At 36.8% G+C, this 24,459-nt stretch overlaps 12 protein-coding genes and 1 non-coding gene across 13 annotated transcripts; 6 read left to right on the forward strand and 7 right to left on the reverse strand.

Moving 5' to 3' along the window:
- Positions 1–217: 217 nt before the first annotated feature.
- On the reverse strand, positions 218–3,189 carry SOCG_00147 (mediator complex subunit Med8). Its single transcript, XM_013162567.1, has 2 exons — positions 2,840–3,189; positions 218–2,757 (listed from the first exon to the last, which is right to left on the reverse strand). Exons 1-2 carry the CDS (start codon positions 2,965–2,967, stop codon positions 2,289–2,291), a joined length of 597 nt encoding a protein of 198 aa, XP_013018021.1. The 5' UTR covers positions 2,968–3,189; the 3' UTR covers positions 218–2,288.
- SOCG_00146 (Ras1-Scd pathway protein Ral2) lies at positions 465–2,211 on the forward strand (the record flags this gene model as incomplete). Its single annotated transcript, XM_013162566.1, has 2 exons — positions 465–2,147; positions 2,191–2,211. 2 exons carry the CDS (start codon positions 465–467, stop codon positions 2,209–2,211), a joined length of 1,704 nt encoding a protein of 567 aa, XP_013018020.1.
- On the reverse strand, positions 3,125–6,441 carry SOCG_00149 (TLDc domain-containing protein 2). Its single transcript, XM_013162569.1, has 3 exons — positions 6,174–6,441; positions 6,066–6,126; positions 3,125–5,981 (listed from the first exon to the last, which is right to left on the reverse strand). Exons 1-3 carry the CDS (start codon positions 6,295–6,297, stop codon positions 4,640–4,642), a joined length of 1,527 nt encoding a protein of 508 aa, XP_013018023.1. The 5' UTR covers positions 6,298–6,441; the 3' UTR covers positions 3,125–4,639.
- On the forward strand, positions 3,269–6,355 carry SOCG_00148 (DUF55 family protein). Its single transcript, XM_013162568.1, has 5 exons — positions 3,269–3,343; positions 3,396–3,815; positions 3,868–3,878; positions 4,027–4,051; positions 4,097–6,355. The coding sequence occupies exons 2-5, from the start codon at positions 3,569–3,571 to the stop codon at positions 4,546–4,548; spliced, it is 735 nt and encodes a 244-aa protein (XP_013018022.1). The 5' UTR covers positions 3,269–3,343; positions 3,396–3,568; the 3' UTR covers positions 4,549–6,355.
- On the reverse strand, positions 6,393–8,466 carry SOCG_00150 (kinetochore protein Mis17). The gene is made up of 3 exons (XM_013162570.1): positions 8,052–8,466; positions 6,928–8,008; positions 6,393–6,875 (listed from the first exon to the last, which is right to left on the reverse strand). The coding sequence occupies exons 1-3, from the start codon at positions 8,108–8,110 to the stop codon at positions 6,672–6,674; spliced, it is 1,344 nt and encodes a 447-aa protein (XP_013018024.1). The 5' UTR covers positions 8,111–8,466; the 3' UTR covers positions 6,393–6,671.
- Positions 8,271–11,138, forward strand: SOCG_00151 (transcription factor TFIIH complex subunit Pmh1). Its single transcript, XM_013162571.1, has 7 exons — positions 8,271–8,323; positions 8,384–8,895; positions 8,945–9,048; positions 9,122–9,261; positions 9,303–9,376; positions 9,430–9,910; positions 9,956–11,138. The coding sequence occupies exons 2-7, from the start codon at positions 8,859–8,861 to the stop codon at positions 10,128–10,130; spliced, it is 1,011 nt and encodes a 336-aa protein (XP_013018025.1). The 5' UTR covers positions 8,271–8,323; positions 8,384–8,858; the 3' UTR covers positions 10,131–11,138.
- Positions 8,887–11,129, reverse strand: SOCG_00152 (rRNA processing protein Rrp7). Its single transcript, XM_013162572.1, has 2 exons — positions 10,666–11,129; positions 8,887–10,622 (listed from the first exon to the last, which is right to left on the reverse strand). The coding sequence occupies exons 1-2, from the start codon at positions 11,012–11,014 to the stop codon at positions 10,237–10,239; spliced, it is 735 nt and encodes a 244-aa protein (XP_013018026.1). The 5' UTR covers positions 11,015–11,129; the 3' UTR covers positions 8,887–10,236.
- On the reverse strand, positions 11,088–12,780 carry SOCG_00153 (uncharacterized protein). Its single transcript, XM_013162573.1, has one exon. It carries the CDS (start codon positions 12,128–12,130, stop codon positions 11,378–11,380), a length of 753 nt encoding a protein of 250 aa, XP_013018027.1. The 5' UTR covers positions 12,131–12,780; the 3' UTR covers positions 11,088–11,377.
- Positions 12,781–12,904: 124 nt separating this feature from the next.
- SOCG_00154 (uncharacterized protein) lies at positions 12,905–14,517 on the forward strand. Its single transcript, XM_013162574.1, has 4 exons — positions 12,905–13,244; positions 13,397–13,660; positions 13,707–13,981; positions 14,021–14,517. Exons 1-4 carry the CDS (start codon positions 13,130–13,132, stop codon positions 14,063–14,065), a joined length of 699 nt encoding a protein of 232 aa, XP_013018028.1. The 5' UTR covers positions 12,905–13,129; the 3' UTR covers positions 14,066–14,517.
- A 147-nt stretch (positions 14,518–14,664) lies between these two features.
- SOCG_16289 lies at positions 14,665–14,779 on the forward strand. The gene has a single exon (XR_001203000.1). It is a non-coding gene; the product is annotated as a 5S ribosomal RNA (ribosomal RNA).
- A 1,242-nt stretch (positions 14,780–16,021) lies between these two features.
- SOCG_00155 (dihydrolipoamide S-succinyltransferase) lies at positions 16,022–17,646 on the forward strand (the record flags this gene model as incomplete). The annotated part of the gene is made up of 1 exon (XM_013162575.1): positions 16,022–17,646. The coding sequence occupies exon 1, from the start codon at positions 16,321–16,323 to the stop codon at positions 17,644–17,646; it is 1,326 nt and encodes a 441-aa protein (XP_013018029.1). The 5' UTR covers positions 16,022–16,320.
- Positions 17,635–20,429, reverse strand: SOCG_00156 (phospholipid-diacylglycerol acyltransferase Plh1). The gene is made up of 18 exons (XM_013162576.1): positions 19,909–20,429; positions 19,814–19,866; positions 19,743–19,770; positions 19,638–19,688; positions 19,532–19,597; positions 19,477–19,489; positions 19,402–19,439; positions 19,235–19,354; positions 19,033–19,197; positions 18,922–18,991; positions 18,852–18,879; positions 18,777–18,804; positions 18,652–18,735; positions 18,369–18,608; positions 18,175–18,321; positions 17,927–18,133; positions 17,806–17,873; positions 17,635–17,750 (listed from the first exon to the last, which is right to left on the reverse strand). Exons 1-18 carry the CDS (start codon positions 20,356–20,358, stop codon positions 17,708–17,710), a joined length of 1,899 nt encoding a protein of 632 aa, XP_013018030.1. The 5' UTR covers positions 20,359–20,429; the 3' UTR covers positions 17,635–17,707.
- A 170-nt stretch (positions 20,430–20,599) lies between these two features.
- Positions 20,600–24,396, reverse strand: SOCG_00157 (condensin complex non-SMC subunit Cnd1). The gene is made up of 3 exons (XM_013162577.1): positions 24,175–24,396; positions 24,041–24,119; positions 20,600–23,955 (listed from the first exon to the last, which is right to left on the reverse strand). The coding sequence occupies exons 1-3, from the start codon at positions 24,287–24,289 to the stop codon at positions 20,682–20,684; spliced, it is 3,468 nt and encodes a 1,155-aa protein (XP_013018031.1). The 5' UTR covers positions 24,290–24,396; the 3' UTR covers positions 20,600–20,681.
- Between the last annotated feature and the right edge of the window lie 63 nt (positions 24,397–24,459).

The raw sequence follows: 24,459 nt of genomic DNA on the forward strand, positions 1-24,459 counted from the left end.
TTAAGTGAAGATGATTGCTTTCTAAGCGTCAAAATCAGTTGTACTAGCCGATTCCAAAGTACAAAGACGAACTGGTGAAATGTGCGGCTTCGTTCTTGCTAATACTAAATAACAAATTAAAGGTTTACAAATTATTCCAATATACCGTTACAAATAATCAAGAATCTGTGAACTGTAAATATTCTCTAAATAGAAACTTCAATCTCTTATTTACACATGTGCTTGCTGACTTCATTTTTCTTCACTAAAGCGCTCAGTACTCTATTAACAAATTTCGACAAAGAACCATTTTTTTTGGAGACTATTCTTAACTTTTTGTAAATAAATTATACATTCTCTTGATTTGGTATAGTAATAACTGATGCACAAACTCAATTGCCGTTGAAAGCGCTGATTCGGAATCTCTAGCTTATACTCAAGGTTATTGCTAAAATATTTTAAATATTGTATTTTATCCATCTGAGATGCCTCATACAGCTTCAAATGCGACATTAAAAAATACGGTTAATGTATTCACTTCTTCGCTCTTAACAAGTACAGGAACATTTCCAAAACCAGTTATCGGGGAGTCCGTAGTACAAGTTGGTAATCATGCTTACCTATTTGGTGGTCGTGATGCTGAAGATGGCATCCCCGTAAACGATTTGTACTTCGTGGATTTGGAAACGGGCTCTTGGAAACTGGTCGAAAATCAAGGATCTTTGAAACCGACTCCTCGCTATTTCCACTCTGGAGTTTATTGGAATGAAAATCTTGTCTTTTTTGGCGGGATTGGACTTGATGAAGAGAACAATTCATTATGTGGTTTGAGTTCAACGGAGATTTTTAATTTGGAAACTAAAACATGGAGAGTTGTTCCATCTGAAACAAATGAATCTGAAAATATGGAAGATGCTGAAGCTTCTACGTGTCAACCTTTACCAAGGTACGGCCACTTGTACTGTGTTTTGGGAGATTACATGATTGTGTACTGTGGGCAAGATCTTTCAAACAATTATATCGAACAAATCAATGCATTTGATTTGAAAAGGGAGAAATGGGTCCATTCTTCTCCATTTGCATATCACTGTGGTGTCTATAGATCAAACTGTACATCCTTACATTGTGAAAGTGAATTCTTCCGATATTGTTCTCCTGAAGGCAAAGGCTCTATCAAAGACACAACGGAGCGTCAGGACCAATTTGTTGGTTCGCTCCTATTTTATCTCAATTCAAATTTTGTCGATGTTAAACGTGAACTTATTCTATTAAAACTGTACAAAGTATCTGATACCGAAGGAAACAGAGAGGAAACAGATGAACACAAAGGATATCACTCTAGTCTATACTTTGAGGAAGTAAACGTAACCGAAAAATTTGTTGGTACGTCCATGCCTCCAGGACTTCGATTTCCACGCGTTTACATGGTCGGAAATAATTTGATTCTTTCGGGAATATACCTCACTAGCTCTCGTCAGGCATTTGTTTTATGGGTATATTCGCTGGACCGTGAAAACTGGATTCAGTTAGATACCTTAGGTCTATTAAATCACGGCTCATGGTTCAAATGCTTATGTATGCCTCAGAGCAATCAACTTGTTATTTTTGGGAATCAGACGAGACGACTTATACAAGATTATAATGTTCGACAGTCAAACTATGACAATGTGGTCTATATTGAGCTTGAAGCCTATGGGGTTTATCGAAAACCAAAGATTCCACACTATTCAGAAAGAAGCGAAAAATTAGGGAAGCTACTATTGAGTGGAGTAAGCGATATGGAAATTCTAACAGTAGAACGGAATCATATTCCTTGCCTCTCCAAAATCTTGTATAAACGGTGGCCGAAATTTCAAAAACTGTTAGATCAGACTGCCGAAAGTAATCAAGACGCCTTTCGAATGAGCCTTTCCGAGCTCGGACCTCAAGTAGCCGAGCTACCTTTTACACCTATAAACAGTACAGGTAGTCGAATGCTGTATATGCCTTTCAACTTTGAAACGTGCACTGCTTTTCTGTACTACCTGTATTGTGGAAAAATAAACGAAGCTTACTTGTCCACGAAAACATTATGTAATTTATTAATCCTTGCCAAACACGATGAAGGGATGGAGACATTTTTTCAATATATCGTGCATCTTTTGCACAACACACTGAATCGAAACAACGTAAAAACTATATATGAAATAGCCGTTTTGACAGGGGCTAAAGGACTTCAGCTTCGAGCATTAAGGAGGATCGCACGTATTGAACAAAATGGTGTTGCGATATCTAATCCTTCATTTCTACCGAACTTAGAAAACCATGAATTACCCTCGTCCTGATTTCATAAATCCAAGTATTTTCGTTAATGTTTGTTGTGCATTTTGTTCTTCGAAAGCTCTCTCTTCTTCTAATTCTTTTTGGTTGATTATTTCGCCGCGCAGCTCTTCCTGGCGAGTCACATATCCGGTCCAATTATACCGTTCACGCTCTTGCATTAACAAATCTCTTGCTTCTTCCCATAAGACGTCTTGAGGAAGAGGTTTTTTTTGGCTCTTGGATTTCAGAGACGGATCATTTTCATACTCCTCTAAGGTTGCGCTCTCCCATTCTTCAACGACTGGAAGAGGCCGGGTTCGCAGTAAAGTTGTAAGAAGCGGTTCTTGTTCACGGACTGGAAATTCCTCAGAAGGAAAGATATTTGTAGTTCGTAAGCTTTGAAAATGGATAGCTAGAGTATTGCTTAAAGAATGGATTTGCGATAATAGAATATTGAAGTTCTTATGAATTGTCGGCCTGTTTTATATATCAATTAGTAAAGGAATTTTCATTCTCACCAATCAATCCCGATGAAGCATTTTATTTCATCTAAACATACCATGGAGCGAGCTGTTCCGTCTGGTGTAAAATTGCTAGGAAATGACTTAGAGAGTGAACGATTTGTGTAGTTCTTTGTCGAATCCCTTCCAAAGACTCAACAGCTCTTTCTGATGAAGTACTGTCCATTGGAAACACTCAAGTTTACTTTCCAAGGTTGAATTTCAATTCAAGATTGACAGTAAATTGTAGGTCAAAAATTCAAAAATATTAAAGAGAATAGCGAGATAACTTTTTTACTAGTTCAGAAAAAATATTAATGCAAATAAATATCCCTTCCAGTCAACTGGATACCTGCTTTTTTTACAATTCAGAAATTGAATCTTGTTCCTGACCTAATTCTAGCAAACAAATATGTACTATATCACTCTAGCGCGGTAAAACAGATAACATATGAAGGAGCAATACGTTAATAAACAGAGGTAGAGCCCTTAAGGAAACCTTGTATTTTCAATCATTTCTAGCATTTATGAAGTGAGAACTTAAATAGAGATGAATTGTGAAAGTATGAACGTCAATGAAATCAAGTATTTGATGACTTTACTGACCCAAACGAGAAATCTGGGTTCTGAGACCTCTACCATCGCATTATGGTATTCTTGAGAGTAAACTTACCGAACGACCCTCAAACCATTCTAATTATCTAAGAACATAAATTCCCTTTGATTCTCTATTGTTCTTTCTAGATTATACCAAGAAACTTCATTGCTGGCTAGTGTTGCATACCAATATGACAGACAAGGAAGAAGGTGGTCGAAAATATTGGCTGATGAAAGCTGAAGGCGAATCTCGTATTGTTAAAGGGATTGATGTTGCTTTCACCTTTGAAATGCTGGAAAAAATTACAAAAGACGGGAAAATGGAATCTTGGAGCGGTGTCAGAAACTATGAGGCTCGTAATATGATTCGAGATCAGATGTCCGTAGGTGACTATGCTTTTCTTTATTGTTCTAATTGTAAATTTCCTCATATTAAAGGTAAGTATTTCTTTTACTCTCCGTTCTCGGAATGCTAACAAATGTTTGAAAGGTGTAATGGAGGTAACTTACAACATGAAATGGATATGGAAAGATTTTTGCAATTTCCTTCTATGCAGAAGTTGGAAAATATGTTAAGTCTTAATATACTTTGCTCGACCATTGATGATTATGACATTCGATACTTTTACTAACACAATTGATTTTTTAGATTTGCTCAAATCCTCATCCTGACGGTAAGTATCAATCCTTAGCTCTAAGATAAGTTAACAGATATAAAGATTCTTGCTGGGACCCGAGTGATCCTTATTATGATCCGAAATCAACAAAGGAAAACCCTAGGTGGTACTCAATAGGTGTACAATCGAGATATCCACTAAAAAGGTCTATAACCCTTAGAGAATTAAAAATGCATTTAAATGGAAAACTTTCACAAATGTCTTTGCTTAATCGGGCACGGCTTAGTATTTCAAAGGTTCGTCAAGAAGAATGGGATTTTATACATCAACTTGCAGAGTTACCCGAACCAAGTGAAATTCAGGAAGCAAGAGAGAAGGAGAATCTAAAGGAAATGAAGAAGAGAGAAAGGAATATAAAAGATGATGAGAAAGATAACGGCAAGCAGAAAAAAAGCAAAAGTCCCTATAACTCTGCAGTGGAAGATGACGATACTTCATTGAACAAAATAAAACAGAGTAGAATTAAGAAATGTGACATCGAAACAAAAATATAATTTTCTAACACAAGTAATCTAAAACACACCAATTTTCTCATGCGTCGATTGTCATTCCGATTAAGATATCTTGTTCCATTCCCATTCCCGCTTATTTTCCAAGCTTGATGCTATTTTCTAAATTACATGATTGTTTGATTCCAATTACTTCAAGGTTGTGTATAAGAAACCTTTCTTCAAACAGTGCTCCTGTTAATTGCTTTCCTTCTTCAAATGCCCCATGCCCAGCGTGTCTAAAAAATCCATACTCTAGACTATCATCAATGAGCATAGTTACTCCAGGACTTTCCACTAGCAAATCGTTCGTTACATGGTTACGTCTGAGTCCGAAGCAGATACCTAGAGTTTTATCGAATATACAGAAACTGGAATCCGTTTTTGTAGCACGAAATACTTGATGTCTTGGACGAAGCTGAAATAGAAATGAATTTGAGTTACCAAAAAACTCAGATTGAGACTGTTTCCATGGAGTTGTAATGTACGCGCCAAGAACAATTGGGAATTCTTCTTCAGATTTGTGATTTTCAAACAAATCTAGTCGTTTCGTACATTGATGAGGATCATTTGAATACTTTTTAGGATACTTTTTTTCGAATGTCAATTGTCGAGAATTTCTTTTTCTCTCAGAAATCCTATGACCCTTAAAAAGCAGGATAGTAGGTTCATTAAAGTTTAGGACACGACTTTCAATTGAGGACATTGAATAGCCGTGATCGTTGGAATTGAAGAGACTAATCAAGTTTTTGTAATTGAACGAAAAGTCAGGGATACATAAGCGCAGTTGAGCGTAAAGAAGAGAGTCTAAGACAGAGAAGGTGCTGAAACAGAATTCGTCAATTTCCGCAGGTCGCACATGGGGATGTGAATAAAAAATATAGTCAAAGAGACACCCTATATGATTCAGGAAGAACGGATTTTCATATAAAAATGTTATAAAGTCATCGAAAAGCAAAAGCGATGAGAAACCGTCTTTTCTCACCCCGCATATTAAAATATCAGCAACCTTTTCTGCCTTTTTGAAGTGTGGAGTAGAAAATTTGCTTATATGATTACCAATGGATTCCCCCGGCTGAAGGTCAACTATACATAAAGCAAGTACGCATATTCGATGGAAATTTGTAATCCGCATACGAGGAGTGTTCTTGACATCAGATGTATTTTTTCCTACATCCTTAACAGTCTTTAAATCGTAGACTTCGTTGAGGATACCCTTGTTTTCTTGAGGAATAGTGTCGCACCAACTCTCAAATATGAGTGATAATCTTTTATCTTCGCTCCATATTTTCTGATGTCTTTCAGTAATACAAGCTAAAAACCTTGTAAGAGCTGAGAACGTTAAACAACCATTACGATGATGGGAGCCAAAATTACAAGCTGCCCGATAAAAAAAAGAAGAAAGCTGCAAGGTATCAGGGATTCCAAAAAAAGTTACGCTTAATGATGCATGTTAGTTACTGATTATAATAAAAATGAGTAAAAAAAATAAAATCCATCAGTGTTTTGACCCATGAACTTACAATGCATCCTCCGTCCAGACCTTCTCCCCATTTTCGAAGCTTGCAAGGGCATTGAAGTTTACTAACATATATTAGCAAATTCTTAGCTACTATTCCGAAGTATCATACGTTTCAAATTGTAACGTTCTAAAGGATTGAAGTTTTTTAGAAGCGCAGAAGTTTCTTGCATGTATGGTTTCAAAAGCCTAGGAGAATCCTCCGTCCTTCCTAGTAAAGCTTTGATGTTTTTCATGTTTCTACCATCATTCCTCTTCAAAATCGTAAGAAATTGGATTGTTTTGAAAGTAGTGTTTTAGGAAAAATCACTATATGTAAAATAGATCATGATGTAAGGGAGTTTAGGTTCAGTTAAGCTCGAGAAAAAAATCGCGAAAAAGTAAACACTCATGCAAGAAGAGTTTGCATTTGGATTCGAAAAACCCCTATAAACATACAAATTAAACAAAAAATAGAATTAAATATAAACGATAATAATGTACAAAATGCGTTCTCTATACACAGAAACAATAAACAAACACAAACCATAATATACCGATGAATCAAAAATAAAGGAAAACCGTTATAGAGCATGTACAACAATGACAAAGCATTAGAAGAGGTTAGAAATCAGTTCGAGTTCGAAAATACAGAATCAAGTAATTGTTTGAAGTCTTGTAACTGCTCATAAATGCCCTTTTCACCACACAGGGCACTTGAAAACTCGTTTAATGAAAACACTTCCGTATCTTGAGAGCTATCTGAATCATTAATGTCTAGCAATCGCTTCAGGGATTCACATTCTATTAAAAATTCATCCAAATTCTCTAATTTCTAAAGGGTCAGTAAAGTGCATAACAAAAGGATAGCAAAAAGACGATCGTACTTGGGAAGCATCAGAGGTTTCTCGATAACTTATCCGTAAACTACTCTTTTTATTCTGAAGAGCAAGTCTTGTTTGCCGGACATTGGATAGCTCCTGTTGTAAAAAGAATTTTTCTTTCGCCGCCTTCCTTGAAGCTGAATATAAAGCCTGGTTTACATCCAGCAAATCAATAAACTCCAGAAGTCGTACGGAGACATGCTCAGCAAAAGCATTTTTTACTTTTAAAAGATATGGATCTCCCGGTTCGATTTCTGCGATCAGTTCTTGAAATAATTGTTGTATAACGTCAAATTTATTCAGTTGCTTTTTTCCATTAGCATCTTTTGAAAGTTTTGTCAGTTCAATGTTCACCAACTCATCCATGCCTTGCGACGGTGGGATCTCCTCAGCGGGAGTTGTTTTCGTTGTTGGGTTTATAGGAGAAACAATATCTGGTGAAGTTTCTCTCCTTACATATTTATTCGGAAAGTTATGTGCGGATGAAGATATTGGGGAGGGAATCCGTTCTTGAGGAGCCTCTGAACTTACGAAAGCTCTGATGCTTGAGTCTGCATGCTCGGATCCATAGTTTATTTCAGACTGCTGCCTTAACAAAGGAGATTTCTCGTTTTCCAGCTGGTTATTCAGTGATTTATCATTGGGGCGGTAAGGTTGAATGAAGGGTTCGTAGAGTTTTCGAACAACTTCTTGCTTGGAACGTTTCTTAACACTACCTTTCTTCGCGGAAGGATGTCGTTTGGCCGATGCTACATCACTTTTTCTAGCGGAATTATTTGGAGTGTGATCTTTTCGAGGACGTCCTCGCTTTGACGAGCTACGTGGTTCAGGCCGTATCTCGGGATTCTCCGAAAGTAAAGACACTACATCATGATGGTTTTGTACTTGTGCTTGTTGAGGTTCATCTTCTCCATTCACTGCTTGATTATCCCCAGCAGCAACTCCATTGAATGCATCCTTATTTCTACCGTCAGAAGAAGTAGTGGAAGAGGGACTACGATGTTCAGAATTTGATGGAGACGAATTCATGTCTATCAAAAGGTTTGGGTCGATAGAAAATTCTACATCTTTGACTTTGTACCGCCTAATAATGGTTAGCATCAAGTATAAATTTTTGATATTCGTACTCAGCACCACGCATCCGCGCAGCTCTTCTATGATTCACATCTTGAACATCTTCTCCCATGTTTGATTTAAATTCAGCAAATTCAGGTACCCATTACCGTCGACAAGATAATGGTTGTTGACGACGTTTCTGACCAGCCTTCTCAACAAACTACCACAGTTTCAACATCCTAGCATATAAACAAACCGATTAAAGTAAGCTATACTGTTAAGTATTATAAGAGTTAATCTTAATCCATTTTCTGCAATAAGAAACTAAAAGCGTAAAATACCAGTAAGTAGTTTTTAAGAATCTGTCTGTCTAATTGAGTAATCTAAATCTAAACCCATACAGTTTTAAAAATAATCTGAAACTTCAATAGCTAATAATTAAGCTTAAGTACATTGTATCTTAATTACATTCAGTGCGAAAGAAACGTGAAATTATGGGACATTTTGAGTCTATTACGACCGTCATATCTTTAGACATCCATTTATAAATACAGTTTATTTATTTTTAATTCAGTAAGATGACTTTGTTTCTATCCAACACCGTTCAAGATTGATTTTTAATAGTAATTTGCCCTAAACACGCATATCCTTGCATTTGCCGCCCCCTCCAACGGATTTCTACATTAAATTCTACTAAGATTTCATTAGTTATTAACTTTACAATCGAATATATTGAGCTTCTCATTAGGTTTAAAAAGAAAGAACTAAAGTGAACGTCGTTCAGTTGAACATAGAGCACAACCTAGAAAATCATTTGGAGTTTCATGATCATAATCACTTGTGTTGATACTTACTCGATTTAATATTTTTTCTTTTTGATGATAATGGAAGATTCAGATGTACCAAAGAAAAATGGTATGCTATGATTATCCATTGTTATGCTATATTTACTGATGATGTCTAGACGAAAAATGCCCGCTATGTCGAGCTGATCGTTATTTAAATCCAAATATGAAACTGCTTATAAACCCAGAGTGCTATCACAAAATGTGTGAATCTTGCGTCGACGTATGCTAAAAGAGGTGTTCGCGTTCATCATCCTCATAAGTTCAAGAATTGTGTTACTAACTATGGTTATTAGAGAATTTTTACTACTGGACCAGCTGCTTGTCCAACACCAGGATGCGGTAAAATTCTGCGAAAAGCCAAGTTTCGCGAACAGACCTTCGAAGATGCACAAATCGAGCGGGAGATTGATATCCGCCGGAGGATTGCTAAAATGTATAAATAATATTGTTGAATTTCTCTAACGATGAATTTAGCTTCAACAAGGGTCAACAAGATTTTGAGTCCTTGCAAGAATACAACGACTACTTGGAAGAAGTTGAGAATTTAAGTATGTTGATAAAGAATGAAAGTTCTTAAGTTCTTTGCTAACCTTATGCATAGCTTTCAAATTAATATATCAAGTTGATGTTGAAGAAACTGAAACAAAAGTTCAACAATATGAGAAACAAAATCGCGAGTCAATTGCACTTAATTCTGCACGAGCTGCTGCTGAATCTCGTCTGCTTGCACAAAACGAAATCTTACTAAGGAAACAAAAACAAGAAGCCAGAGATGCTGCTGTCCGCGAACACGAAATGGAACGTGAACGACGAGAACAGGTAGAACAGCAAATTATTCATGACTTGGCTACATCTGGTAAAGACCCAAACAAAATTGTGAAACTTACAGAAACGCTCAAAAAACATCGAGAGAAAAACGATTCACCACAACCAATTTCTTCAAGGTCTTCTGCTTTGTACCCGGATCTTCAAAAGTTAGCCCAACGAAGACTTAGAGAAGAGCAGGTGCCTTTCAGCCCGTTAGCGGGTGAAAGAAACACAAGTAAATATTATGATTATTCTATTGAGAACTATAATGACCCGTATGTATTTCTATTATTGAGGGTTTCTTTACTAATTATTTCTAGCTTTATGGATAAAATAGCTAGGGAACCTAACAGGTCGATCGGTTTCAGAGTGGAAGATTGTCATCTTCGATGCTTATACGAAGCTTTTAGTGGTCTTGATTTCGATCTTACAAAAGACAAACTTCCAGCCAAAAACGATCCCAATGTTCAGAAAGCCACGATGAGTACCTCTTAAAACGTTTTTGTGTAAATAATACAATATAACTTCTATAGTATTGATTTGCTAACCGCAAAGTATTTTTCCCTAAAACCTAAGACCATGCTATTCATACCAAAACCATTTATCTAGAGCTTGTTTCTTGATAAGGATTAAAACGTCGATTAACTTTAAGTTGTTCAATTCGTTGCTTGTCCAATTCAAATTTATGAGCCAAGTCTTGTAACTTCTTCTTCTTTTCGTTTCGTAATTGGAAACGGTAAAAATCCTTGTGAATTCCGGTTTCTTTCTTCTTTTGTAAAAGCTTTTCAGCTTCTTCAGGGTTACCAACCGATTGATGCGTACCCCGTACAACTGGGATGAACCCATCTTCGTCGGGTTGATTTCTCAATTTACGAAGACGATTCTTTTCTGAAATTTCTTGTTTTGTTAATCGCTTCATATACGCTTCCACACTTTCTTCTAAGACTTGACCATTGGGAAATTGTCGATCATATTTCTCCAAATAACCTACAGCAACAAGTTAGTACAATAAAAACCCATTAATTCTTACGTTTCAGTCCTGATGATTGTGAGGAAATCCAAGGGATACTCGTTGAACTCTTTGAGGCACTCTTGAGCACACGCTTTACTTCAGTTTTTTCCAACAACTTTAATCGTAAATTAGTTCCTGCTTTTAGTATTCCTTGAATTGAAGGATATACAGACACGAGTCGTCCACCTAAATTTGAAATGGCCTTTCGTAAAACTTTTTCAGTAGTAGTAACTGGAACGTTTACTAAATAAACAGACTTTCCCTCAGGATCTTCGCTGTCTGCTCTTAAAAAAATGTATTGATTTTTTTCTGAATCATCGAGAGTTATTTTGAGCTTAACAAAGCCCTTTTCTTTCAATTTGTCCATAATTGGTGTGAAGGAAGTTGAGAGTGAAATCTGTGTATAAACTGGATACTTAACAACACCGATATAAAGAATTAGTTTCTTATAAAATAGAATTATATTACATTCTCTAAAGGTTTCTATAGGTTTTAATTTAAGAAAAAGTTCATTATTGAGCAAAATCCTTTTCTTTAGTCGTTTCCTATCCTAAAGAGAGAGAAAGCCCTTCATCAAAGTATACGAAATGTGAAGCTATACATACAACCCATTCATTGACATATAAGTTCTTAAATGAAGTTAAATTCCTTCGCCTTCGTTCCGTTTTATTTTATCTTTTATAATAGTGACAGAAATCGGAAAGACTGAATTGTCAGAGAACCTTTGGGATCAAAGCGTAGGCGATTCCCTTCTTTTGCCTTCTTTCATAAACAATTTTCCAAAAGTTTGTAGCTTCCTTAATTCTGTTTTAGAATTTTTAGTATCTGATTCATTTCTTGTAGATTTTTCCTTTAGGGGCAGCTCATCGTCAGTATTTCCAAGGAACTGTGGATTCGGTGGATTTGCTTTATAGTTTTTGGAAGAAGAAAAAGCTGAGGAATTCCTCGATTCTTTTGTATTTTTTCGTTCATCAGAATCATCAAATATATTAATATCATCTGAGGGTGAAACATGGTTTTGAACATCAGTGCCTTTAGTACCTAGATTGGAGCTAGAACTCATAAACTGCTGTTGAGAATTATCAGACGGGTTTCTTATAGGAGTTGTAAATTCCTCTTTGTTAAATGAATCATCAAAGCTGAAGTTATTTTCCTCTTGTCCACGAGATGCCTTGTCCATAGAAGGACTTATGGGGACAACGTTATTCGCAGTCAATATTGATAGCCGCTTTCGTTTCTTTGCACCCTTCTCAATTCGTTCCCTTTTTTCTTTTTTCTCAGATTTCGGTTTTGATCCCCGATATTGATGATTGATTTTAGGAGGAATTAGCTTGTGACCTGGCTCGTAGTTTTGGATCGCATTTTGTTTTATAGTCTCAGAGGCATCCAGTATAAACTTGGATTTAGGTAAAGACCGAAACACTTGTTCAAATTTCGTGTTGACGAGCAGCTGCACGTAAGGATCTTTGGTAGAAAATGCCATTAACAAAAAGTCTATAATTAAATTTTTTTTTTTTTTAAATAAAATAAAAATTCTCCAAATTGTATAACAAGAATTTCACTGAAACTAGCAATGGTATGTTTCAGTGCCTAAGCTAGACTCGAATGCAACTAAAGATCTGTAGAGGTTATTGGTATCCTCTGAGGACTTTCGACGGAAGTACAATGGGGAATGTAAAGGTGAATCTTTCTGAAGAAATCCTTATTTGAAAAGCACGAGGATCCAAACAAAGAGTAAAACACAATGGCGCTCTATACAAACGAATAATAGTATTCTAGTCACACAGCAGTCGCCTACTGCCGTATCTAGGCGAAGACATCAGTTCACGTCCGATCACTACAGGTAAGTGGAAAAGTTTAATGATTACTATAGAAAGAAAAGCACTAAGAATATTCAAGGTAGAGGAATATCAAAAGATTGGACCCAACGTAACAATGCTTTCCATTCAATCTAAATCAACTTTCGCCTAGTTAAGAACCGTTGGATGGACAGGTTTCAGAAGAAACCCTTTGAGAATATTTAGAAAAAGTTGCTTTAAATAATGAGTGTTTGTGAATGCTGAAAATAACTGCGAGAATCCAACGTCAAGGTTTTATTGTTGGATAGTCCTTTGTTTACTTTTTGTAATACGCTTCTCGATTGGATTATACTATCACGAAAAAGTATGGTATATAACGAAAGTCGAATAATTGTAATGAGGATATGACCAGTCAGTGACATAATGTCGCTGCTTTATGAGCTTGAGACATGCGAAAGGCCACTACCAAGATTTTTTCAACTACGCTTCATCTTTTAAGAGGAGCTTTTTGTTGAAAAGTGTTAATAGTTAATTTTTTTAAAAAAAGGAGTAATTCTTTTTTTGACCCCATCCGCGAGAATTGTGAAATTAGTACTTGCGGACTTTGTTGGTTGATTCTAGCTGAATTCGGTTCATTTGTAAATATTGGTGTTTTTTTGATTTACTAAGTTGCCATTGATAATATGAAAAACCAATATACTCCTGTTTCAGATTCTGATGACTCTTTCAAAGTGCTCAATGATGAAAAGTCAGACGCTAGATCTTTAGATGGTACTGGTACGCCTCCTTCGTACTCAGGTAAGATTTGTTGAAATAGAAAAAGAAGAAAGGAATGTCAATTGCTTCAATTTGTATAATTCCAGCGACTCAAAACTTGCTGTAAACAAACTCGACGAACGCTCCATCCTTTCTCAAACAACAAAAGCATTCCTCACTAATACATTTATTAGCTCCGAACAAATTTATTGATTTAGAAATGGCTGATGGATCCACTCAGCATTCTGCCCAAGAGTCCACTAACAACGCTGGATCGGATTTGGCATATTCGAAGTGGATTCCAGTAGCTATTTTCTTTTTCTTTGCGTCTCTTGGGTACATTGGGGCTTATTGTATTCTTCTGGTGATGTTTCTTTATTTCAAGGTTCCTGTGAGGGCGCAAGACTTTTGGGGACTTTTTGGCGGATTTATTGGGGCAATATCATTATTTCTTTATTGTAAGTTGGCGTTATTTTTTATTCTGAATGTTTCACTGACTATTAGTGGCGCATATGCTCTACCCGGGGTGGTACAAGCAAGCTGGTAGAGTGCTGTCCTACTTATTCACGCAAACTGGTAGAATGCTGTCCTACTTATTCACGCAAATTTGTAGTGTACTGCCAAACATGTGTACCGCAGTAATATGTACAGCTTTTCTGAATGCCGTTGGTTTCGTCGTCTATTGTAATGTAAAGGAAATAATAGGATTTGAAAAGATGAACGATATTGCTTTCTATGGTGTCTGCGTTGTTAACGTTGCCGTGTTTGTTTATTTTGGAGTATGTCTTACACCCTGCGAAATATTCTAACTGTTCTAGATATGCCGGATATGCAACAACGTTGAATATTCATTGCTGATTTAGGAAACGCCATGGGAAACGGCATAAGAAATGCTACGAATTATGTTCGTATGTACTTTTTATTATAACTTTTCTTTGGAAGCATCTATGATGATTGCAATCCCTCAAGTTTCTGCATTCTTGTCCACAAAAGTAAGCATCAGCTTCATTCGGCAAGTTTGATTGTTTTTCACGTTCACTCTTTTATGAATCTTTGAATTCGTTTCGCAATAGTGTTATTTATGAATTGTTCGTTTTCTCTGTGACGAACATCCTTGTTATACAACCTTTTTAATGATTGTTTAATTGTTATGACGATAATTTTGCAAAATAATCAACTAGTTTCTAATTCAAAGCTGGACGTATTCAGATTGGCCGTTTCAACTAATGTAGTTTAATAATTTACTTCTCAAACTACAACTTTCTCAATTGCTATAAATTCAGACATTTGGTCTCAGACCTCAATGACAATCTAGCACAATGTGAATAGCTAGAAAAGAGAAAAACAGTGTGCTTTAATCTTTTAAGTATCAAAAACCATCCTCTATCAATTTTGTAAAATCTGAGATGATGAATATCCACTACATAACTACATATACTTTTTATTACATCCACAGTTGTCTACGGCCACACCTAGGCGAAAACACCAGTTCCCGTCCGATCACTGCAGTTAAGCGTCTGAGGGTCTCGTTAGTACTATGGTTGGAGACAACATGGGAATCCGGGATGCTGTAGGCTTTTTACCGCTTCGTTTTTAATTCTTTTCCTTTTTTTTTCTTTGTTTCTGTTGAGTTTGTTTATTTGTTTATACAGATTCAAGCTTGAAGACACCTTTTTCCTTCCTTTTTTGAGGGATGTTCCTTGTGAAGTAACAGAGAGCAAGAAAACAAGTGAAGGGGTCAGCGTTGGTCCGTATGCATTTCTTCGTTTGTCTCTGTCCATAGAGAAGTAGATATCTCCTCCATTTATTAATCGATTCGAAATTCAGGCGAATCTGTATGTCTTGTTGAGTTTACCAAGGCAAGCTAAATCTGAGGAATACATTACCTAGCCAGCATCACACAATAAAGAAAGCTGATGCCTAACTACTATATTTTACAATGGCAATCAAAGAAGAATGGAAAAATAAAAGCATTTAAGATCTTCGATGTCCAATTGGATTGTACCAACCAACTCTATTAAAAGATTGAAAGCGTCTAGCAGTTGTACTTTCTCTTTTCTGCACACTACAACATGCTGAATCTCAAATATTGAATGACATGATAATCAAATCTACAAAGGTTCTTTTGTTAACCAAACTAACAATTAATGATATAGACAGCAACAAAAAATAATAAATAAAAAAATAAATAAAGAGACTCGAGGAGTCTGTAAAAAATAAAAATAAAAATAAAAGACAGAGAACCCTTCTCACGCTTTATATGTTTGTACTATGCTACTTGATGCGTCAAAACGAATATCATACTATAGTATCATATTATAGGCTTGTCGTACAAATTATACCCCCATGTACTATTGAATTCCCCCACTCGAAAACCCAGGTCTGCTGAGTCCCCCATCTTCCCAAGTCATTACCGAAAGAACTATGTGGGGGTGTCATACTTTTGAGTCACTTTTTTTTTACATAGAATCAATCAAAATTTTTTCTTTTTTTATCCGGTTTTTATTATTTCTATTTCTTCTCTTTTCCTGCGTTTATGTCTTTGTTTACCGTTTTCTCTGTATATTGTTACCGTTCGTTACCTTGCTTTCCTAAATTAAACAAATTATGATTGGCTTCCAGAAAAACAGAAACCGTTGTACTACCCAATTAAATGTATCAGACAAACAGGTATGTTACTTGACACAAGTGACGTCAATGTATCATGGTTCCATTCTTATCTCGGTAACCCATTCGCTTCCCTGCGTACTGCGGTGATTAGTATTATATACACGGTACAGTTATAGACGGACTAAGCAACTGCTTTAGGATTATATCGGTACGAAAGCACTGAAAACATATATATACGGAGTATGATGCAAACCCAGCACCAACATTTTACCCTCTCCCATCATTTTTTCATATTTTTGAGAAGTCAGTAAAAAGAGGTATCTACGAGTGTACTATAAATGCTCTAATTGTGATCCTCTTTTTTTCTTTTAGTTTTGTACGAAGAAGCACTTTTGGTTTTTTCGTATACGTTTCTATAACCCAACGTATCACAACACACCCATCTCTCATCTCAGCTCCTCTATCGATCTAGAAAAGTAAAGGAAAAAATAACAAAGAATAACTCAAAATGCCTTTGACTACAAGCAACTTACGTTGCCTTTCGAAACTGATTGGTTCCCTTCAAACTGGACAACCTGCTGGATTCAGTCTTGCGAAACCCGCTGCTCATTTGGTTTGGAGACGTTTTGCTAGCACACAAATTAAAACTCCCCCCTTCCCCGAATCTATTAGTGAAGGTACCCTTGCTCAGTGGTTAAAACAACCCGGTGAGTTTGTCAACAAGGATGAAGAGATCGCAAGTGTCGAAACCGATAAAATTGATTCTCCTGTTACTGCACCCCAATCCGGTGTATTAAAAGAACACCTTGTATCCGAAGGTGACACAATTACCATTGATCAAAATATCGCTGTTCTCGACGACAGCGCCGAAGCCCCCAAGGGTGGTGCTGCTCCTCCCAAACCCGAGGCCGCCGATTCCAAGCCTGCTAAGGGTGGTGCCTCCGAAAAGACTGGTGCTTCTGAACTTGGAAATACTGCTGAATCTGCTTCTACTCCTTCAAAGCCTGCTCCCGATGCCAAGGAACCCGAAGTGAAACCTGCTCCCCAACGTGAAGCTCCTCCCAAGCCTGCCTCAAAACCATCTCCCCCCAAGCCTGAATTCACTGCCAGTACTGCCACCTTTTCCAGAAATGAAGAACGTGTAAAAATGAACCGTATGCGCCTTCGTATCGCCGAGCGCCTTAAGGAATCTCAAACACGCGCTGCTTCTCTTACTACTTTTAATGAATGCGACATGTCCGCTGTTATCAACTTCCGTAAGAAGTACAAGGATGAAATTCTCAAATCCACTGGTATCAAGCTCGGTTTTATGAGTTTCTTCTCTAAGGCTTGCACTCAAGCTATGAAGCAAGTCCCTGCTATCAATGGTGCAATTGAAGGTCCCGGAAATGGTGACACCCTCGTTTATCGTGACTTTTGCGATCTTAGTGTTGCTGTCGCTACACCTAAAGGTTTGGTCACTCCCGTCGTCCGTAATGCCGAAAGCATGTCTCTTCTTGCCCTTGAAAGTGCCATTGCTAACCTTGGTGTTAAGGCACGCGATGGTAAATTGGCTATTGAGGACATGGCTAGTGGTACTTTCACTATCTCAAATGGTGGTGTTTTTGGTTCCCTCTACGGTACTCCCATCATTAACCTCCCTCAAACTGCCGTTCTAGGCTTGCACGCTGTCAAGGACCGCGCTGTTGTCGTTAATGGCCAGGTTGTTTCTCGCCCTATGATGTATTTGGCATTGACTTATGATCACCGTATGGTCGATGGTCGTGAAGCTGTTACCTTCCTCCGCTTGGTGAAAGAACACATTGAAGATCCCACCAAAATGCTTTTAGTTTAATGAATTTCATTATATTTCTGTATTAAATGAATGCTGCTTTATAGAAACACTGTAGGAGTTCTTATTTCTCAGGGGAGTCCAAATTGATTCTATTTACAATCTCACTGTGTTGTTGTTAGTACTAGTCTTCCTATCGTAAAAGTTCTGCATTACACTTACAGGATATTAGATTCGCGATGGTCTTTTACTTCGTCTCCATGTCCTGAAACGATCTTCAGAACCATTTCCTAGAATTTGCAAGTTAGAATCTTGTTTAGAAATCCTTGCTTATTTCACATACATTAAGTTCAGAGTGTCCCAGTATATCAACATGTTCAGCTGAACGAGGTCCGCCGCGTAAGTCAAATGCAGCAGGATCGTGACGAAGTTCATAATTTACAACACTAATATTTGCAGGATTGAATCTTTCTGTCTTCCAAGCTTTGTTACACACAAAACCAAGAGCTATCAATGGGAGAGTTCCATCGCCATCATCCATAACAATTCCCTAGCATATATTAGTACATTTCAAGTTAATGTTATACTTACATTTTCAATTTTTGTTCCGTCATTTACCGAGGAGTCTATCACTGGATGTCCCTCATCATTTTTTGAGTAGAAATATCCACGCTCAGTTGGTTTTCCTACTCCATGGAAACAATAAATTTTCATATCTGGGGCATATGGAAGGCTTGTCTATTGACAGTTTAGTTAAAGATATTATTAAAAAGTGATTTTCGTACCTCAAGGGGGTTAATCCATTTGGCTGGTATTTTGTTGTTACGTTCCACTTCATCTTTCGTCCAAGCTAGTCCATTTGAATAATTTGTCCTAAGCATGTTTCTAAAGTCGTTACTTGTAACATTATTCAGAAATTCCAACGCTTGCTCAGAATCGAACCGTGAGTGAGGATCGGAAGCATCGTTTCGATAATGTATCATAACACCATTAGATAAATCTCCTGTATCATCGTCATCGGCGGCCTTTAAATGTTAACATTAAAATTAAAAATATAATCAGACATACCCAACTTGTATTACCCCATATAAGATTTCCTCCTTTAGGCAGCATTGAGCTAACCCCACCCATGGTGCGAACCATCATAGCTCTCTAATAAAATTAATACTTAATTTCAGAAAGAATCCCCTTACCTCGGCTCTCGAAAAGAATTTCTCCAAACTGTAGAGATAAATTAGTACAGTGATACAAAACTTGGAAAGCCTTACCCATATACCGAAAATTGATTTAGTTGAGCTTTCAGTTAGCTTTAAAATCCAAAAAAATTTCAATATTTACCTGTATCTTTCATTTCTCCAGATAAAAGAGCTGCTAATGTTTTCGGGGCACCAATTAAAGAACCAGAAATCTAACCGTCTTAATACATCCGCAATTATAATATTAACATACGTTAATGAAGCTTTCTATGTATTCATTCACCCAACCAGGGCCTCCGTTTCCATATCCCTCAGCTTCCACCCATTTTAAGAAATAATACGAGACTTGGGATCCCATGGAATGAGAAATAAGCACAACCTTTCGGCCGTGTACTAATTTACTATATTCAATAAATAACTTATTGATTAGCAACTTATTTCACCATTTCTCTTACCTTAAGCTTGCTGAAGTATCGGTCTCTTTCCTCCAAATTTGAATATGAAAGTCGCCAGTCATATGAAGCACTTAACATATTATTCGGTTCATATCCAATCGCCGCAAGATTTTCGATTATCTGATAAATTAGAAAAAGTGAATGTAATAAATAAGCTATTTTTATACCTTGCTCCAGATCCAATAACCCGTAATGAAAAAGTCGGCTAAAATAGTTTAGCAGCGAATGCATATACAACATACCAGCTTCAAATCCCTAAAAAATTAATATAAGTTCCTAGTTTGTCTACAAACATACCTGTGCAGCTCGAAGCCTAATGCCAGGAGGATCTAATCCGGTTTTAGGGTCCAACATTAAATGTTCCTAAAGAGAAATTAGTCGCAAGAAACAACCTAGCTCATACTAGCCAACATTGTTTATCAAGAAGCATAGCTTTTAGCATAGACCAACTTCCCTATGATGTGTTAGTCTAATCTTCAATTCCCAAAAACAAAAAAGCATTACTTACCCATAGTCGTTTCCTGAAGTAAGGCACTCTTAAATATTAGAATCTTCATATTTCAGATGATTTTTCCTTACGAGCAATTCCTGAATGACCAACTTTCCAAGCCAGAACTAATAACACCAGGTGTCTATATGGTTACTATGGATTATCTTCACGTTCGTATAATTACCATAACAACAGGATGATGGTATGAATATCCTTCGTCACGCATATCCAATCCTACGTCTATTTCGGTACTCAATTGTGAACGAGTTTTAGAATCCATTGTAGTTGACTCGTCAAACATATGATACGAAAGAAATCCTTTGATATCTTCGAACAAGTCTGAGGATCCTAACCTTGCGCTTAAAGCTTCTAAAGCAGCCGGATCGAAAATGCCATCATTGCTATTAACTGCAAAAATAAAGGCACCGCAAATGCCAATGATAGTACCTAGAATAAAATTAACGCGTCTTCCAAATTTTGGTTTTCGAAAAAAGCCTTTTTTCTTTCCTACTGCTTCATTCTTAGTCGGTTTCGGTTCAGTAACATTAGGAGATTCAGTTTCTTCGGGAGCTTGTAAAGGTCTGTTAGTTTGTGCTTTTTTCTTAACTCTTTTTTGCCTTTTATTAACGGGCATTTTGACGGATTACGAAGAAACCAATTCACAATTCCTTTAGGAACTGACACTGAAAGTCTTAGCTTCGGCTTTATTAAACAAATTCGTTTATTTTTGATTACGCTGCAACACGTTAATAAACATACATTCCCTGAATTTTCTTTTTGATTAAGTTGAAGAATTTATTACTCACAATGAATTGCTCTTGAATTTTATTTCCGGATTTTAATAAAAAGCTGTTTTGTACTACTTTCCAATCAAAGCCTCCCTTTTTAAAATTCCTAAATAATATTACTATACATGATCTATTGATGTCAAAATAAGCTTCTTAAATGAATTTGCAATCAAGCTCGGAAACCATCATCCAATTGCTTTTGCACTTCATCAGATTTGTGAGGTAATAGAGAAAGCGCGTATGCAACATGGTTCCACTGCCTCTGGCTCTTGCACCTAGGCAAGCGTGCAGACAGACGCTCTGTTAGCTGTTTCGTATAACGTTCTTTTTCAATAAAAGACATTAAGAATCTGACTATATGTTTAAACTTGGTATCCTCTTCGTCTTGGTCCTCCGAACTCTTAGATAAAACACTAAAAATATCGATAAAATTATTGTATACAGAGTTATCTTTAGCCGAAAAGTCCGTGAAGAACATTTTAGCTAAATCCGCAATTCGAGCATCTTCATCTTCTAATGATCGTGCCATAATACCCAATTGTCCCTTCACTTTAATTTGACCAGCCAGAATAAGGAATGCAAGAGTCATGAAACAAGTCTTCTTCACAGATGGATCAGGATCTAATAGTCTTCTATATAAAAACTCAGATATTTCGTCAATAAAATGGTTAAAACAAACAGTTAAATCAGCCAAAGCAATTACGAGGTTGTTTCGGATCAATGGATTCTCACACTTTTCCAGTATGGTAATAAGTAGCGGTAAGTTTTCCATGCAAAAATTATTTGACAAGCACATAAATTTGGCTAATGTCAACGAAGATGCAACTAACAAACTATCATTATGAGATCCCGTGTGATGTGAACAAACTTCTACTACCAAAGGAGCGAAACGAGACAATAGCGAGTTCTCTCCATACAGCAGTTCTCTTTCACGAATGAATGTCATAGCCTCAGCAAAATCATCCTCACTAGTTCCAGTAATTAAATCAAACTCGGACTGGTTACCACTTTTTTCATTGGATTCATTGGGATTTCTCTCGGCATCTGCTTTTCTTCTTTTGAATTCGGCCTCACAATACTCTATGTAAACGAGTTGTTTTATAGCAACATGTCCAACAACAAAAATAAGATGGGCAAACTGCGTGGCAGCATTTTGCTCTTGTTCAGGTATATTGATGTCTTCGTCCATGGCATCTTCGTTGCTGTTCTCAGTAGCTTTCGTTCTTTCAAATAAATTTTTTGTTAATAAAATAATTACGTTTGTACAAAGTTCATCCGGATGTTTTGAGACAGCATATATAGCGTCGATAATTTGTTCTTGAAGTCCAAACCATTCATCGGACGTAGAAGGTCTCAACAATAACATGCAAAGCTTTTGACAGACAACATGAGAATTTGGAAATGTAATAGCTAAAGAAGTAGGAGAACTTTTTGATATTCTCTTGATGGTTATACAACTATATCGAGCAAGCACTAGATCGTCCAAGCCAGGAGCGCCAAGTCCGATCTGTACCAAGTAATCCAAACCTTGAATAATTATTTCGTTATTTCCTAGTGCAAGCATACTTAGAACAATTATTGCACCACGACGTTGTGTTCTCGATATATCCTTCTTCACATAACTATATACTTGCCATAACTTAGTAATTACCAACGCTGGGAAATAGTCCTGTTTCATTAAAATTGATAGCATTTGCTCAAGTGATGTTAGTTCAGCAAGACTGGAATCATAAGTCAAAGATATTAAGTTCCTGGCCATGTAATTAGCACGATCGTTTGCATCGCTTCCAGGGGGTGGTTGAAAGAAAAGAGTTTTATAACAATTTAAAACATGATTTTGTATGCTATTCCCTTCATCAGAAGTTCCTTTCACCCAGATCAAATGAATCATTCGTTTGATATATTGCTTGGCAAATGATAAACAAAAGGAGCTGCAACAAACAAAAAAATCCATGGCTTCAATAACCTCGCTTTTATTTTTTGCCGATAAAAGCTGGCTTATAATTTTTGCCCCTTCTTCCAAAGTATCTATAAATTTAAGTGCTTCAACATAAAAACGCTTGGTTAAATTTATTTTGACGATGTCCTCAGCAGGAACAGAATCGGCGTATGCATTCAGTGGATCTTTATCTTTATCCTGACTGCTTTCTAATTCCATTGACGCATTATCTTCTTCATCCCGTATCATAGTAGCATCCTCAAGTAAATTCTCATCAACGCTACTTTCATAATCAGTGCTGGTGACGACGCGTTTTGGTTGAAGTGAACGTAACTGCTCCTCAACAAAACCTAGACCTTCTTCCCATACGCTTCTTGTGAGTATACCATTGTGCATAACAGAAAACGGATGAGTGGTTAACAACTTGGAAAATAGTCGAATCGCATTTCTTCGAACATGACTAGAACGATCTTGCATACATCGTATAGTAAGTTCCGCAATTTCTTGGCGCTTTTGAGGATACTTGATTGGTAACTCGAAAATCCGAAAAAATACTTGAAGGATCTTTGTACGACAGTACGGGCTTATATCCAATAACCTATCTTCCAAAACTTCAAGAATGCTTTGAACATTAGAGGAAATAGACTCGGAATTATCTTCTTCTGAATCATCCTGAATAATGTCAAGGATTACGTTTCCAATCACTTCAATAATGGCGCATCTAAGTGTGTAGGATTCAGAATCCAATAATTTTGTCAATATGGTCAATTGCTTAAAGCACAAACTCGGTAACAAAGATGAGAGATGAACTAGAAAAAGAGAAACTTGTTTAGGTCCTTTCACATCGTTGTCACTGAACTCCAAAGAACAAAGGGTGTGAAGGATACCTTCAGCCAAAGGAGAAAATTCGTATCTCACGGTAGTTAAATGAACCAAATCGGCAAGATATTCAGCAAGATGCTCAAAATATTGAAGACTTTGTATAATACGGGTTTCGGCAGCAGCAGTTTGGTGGTGATACTTCACTGCAAGGCTGATTAGGTCAAACATCCGTACTCTAAAACCACTGTTTTTCATGTTTGTTTCACTTTCCATTAGAGTATACACTGGCTTCAGAAAAAGAGATAAAAACATATCTCTTTCGGAAGATGTTGTCCAAACACGAGATAGCTTTTTGTGGAAAAGATTGCTGACGGAATCTAGAAAAGAATTGACGTGGATAAGACCATTCCAAGTAGAGCTTTGTTGCTGTGAAACATTTTTCTTTTTATCCCTAGAGCTGCTAGAGGACGTGTGAATGATGCTAAGTTGATTACTTTCAGAGAGGGATTTGATAGTAAGTTGAATTGCTATTCCTACAGATTCCAAATTTGTTTGTGGAACAAAAAAATCCGTAGCGTTCGCAATAATCAAGTCTTCAAGCACAGCTGTTTCGGATCCGATGATGCTCGTCAGTAAATCATAGACTTTGTTCTTCAAGTTGGAAGATAAATCGAAGAAATGTCTAAGTCCCTGTTAGCAACACGAAAGAAATTTCATAGAAAGGCAAGAGACAATATTACTCATTGGCTTCACAAGAATGTACGTACAGGCAGATCGCGAACAACTTCTCAACACAGTCGTTGTCAAAACAAGAGCTAGTTCCTAATAGTAGTGTATCAATAACATCTAAATAAAAATTATAGTTAGTATCTGAATCAGGAAACTGCATGCATTCTCTTACGGTTAACAGCATTCGACAATCCATCGTTTTGACAGTCCGCGTATAAGGAATCTAAAATTGAATTTTCTTCATCGTGAATATACTTCTTTAGCCTAGAAAGGAGGTCTAAAGACATCGAGACTTCCTGTAAATGTTGATTCTCTAGGTTTTGTTTACGATTCTATGTTTGGTAGTTCAATTTGGATGATATTATTGAAAAGACTCCAGTTAATAATATGTTTCAATAACATAACTATAATCAAGTTGACGCCCACATATTGAGAGGACAAACACTTTCGGCTTGCG

Source organism: Schizosaccharomyces octosporus (genome assembly GCF_000150505.1).
Source record: "Schizosaccharomyces octosporus yFS286 unplaced genomic scaffold supercont6.2, whole genome shotgun sequence".
Lineage (NCBI taxonomy): Eukaryota > Fungi > Ascomycota > Schizosaccharomycetes > Schizosaccharomycetales > Schizosaccharomycetaceae > Schizosaccharomyces > Schizosaccharomyces octosporus.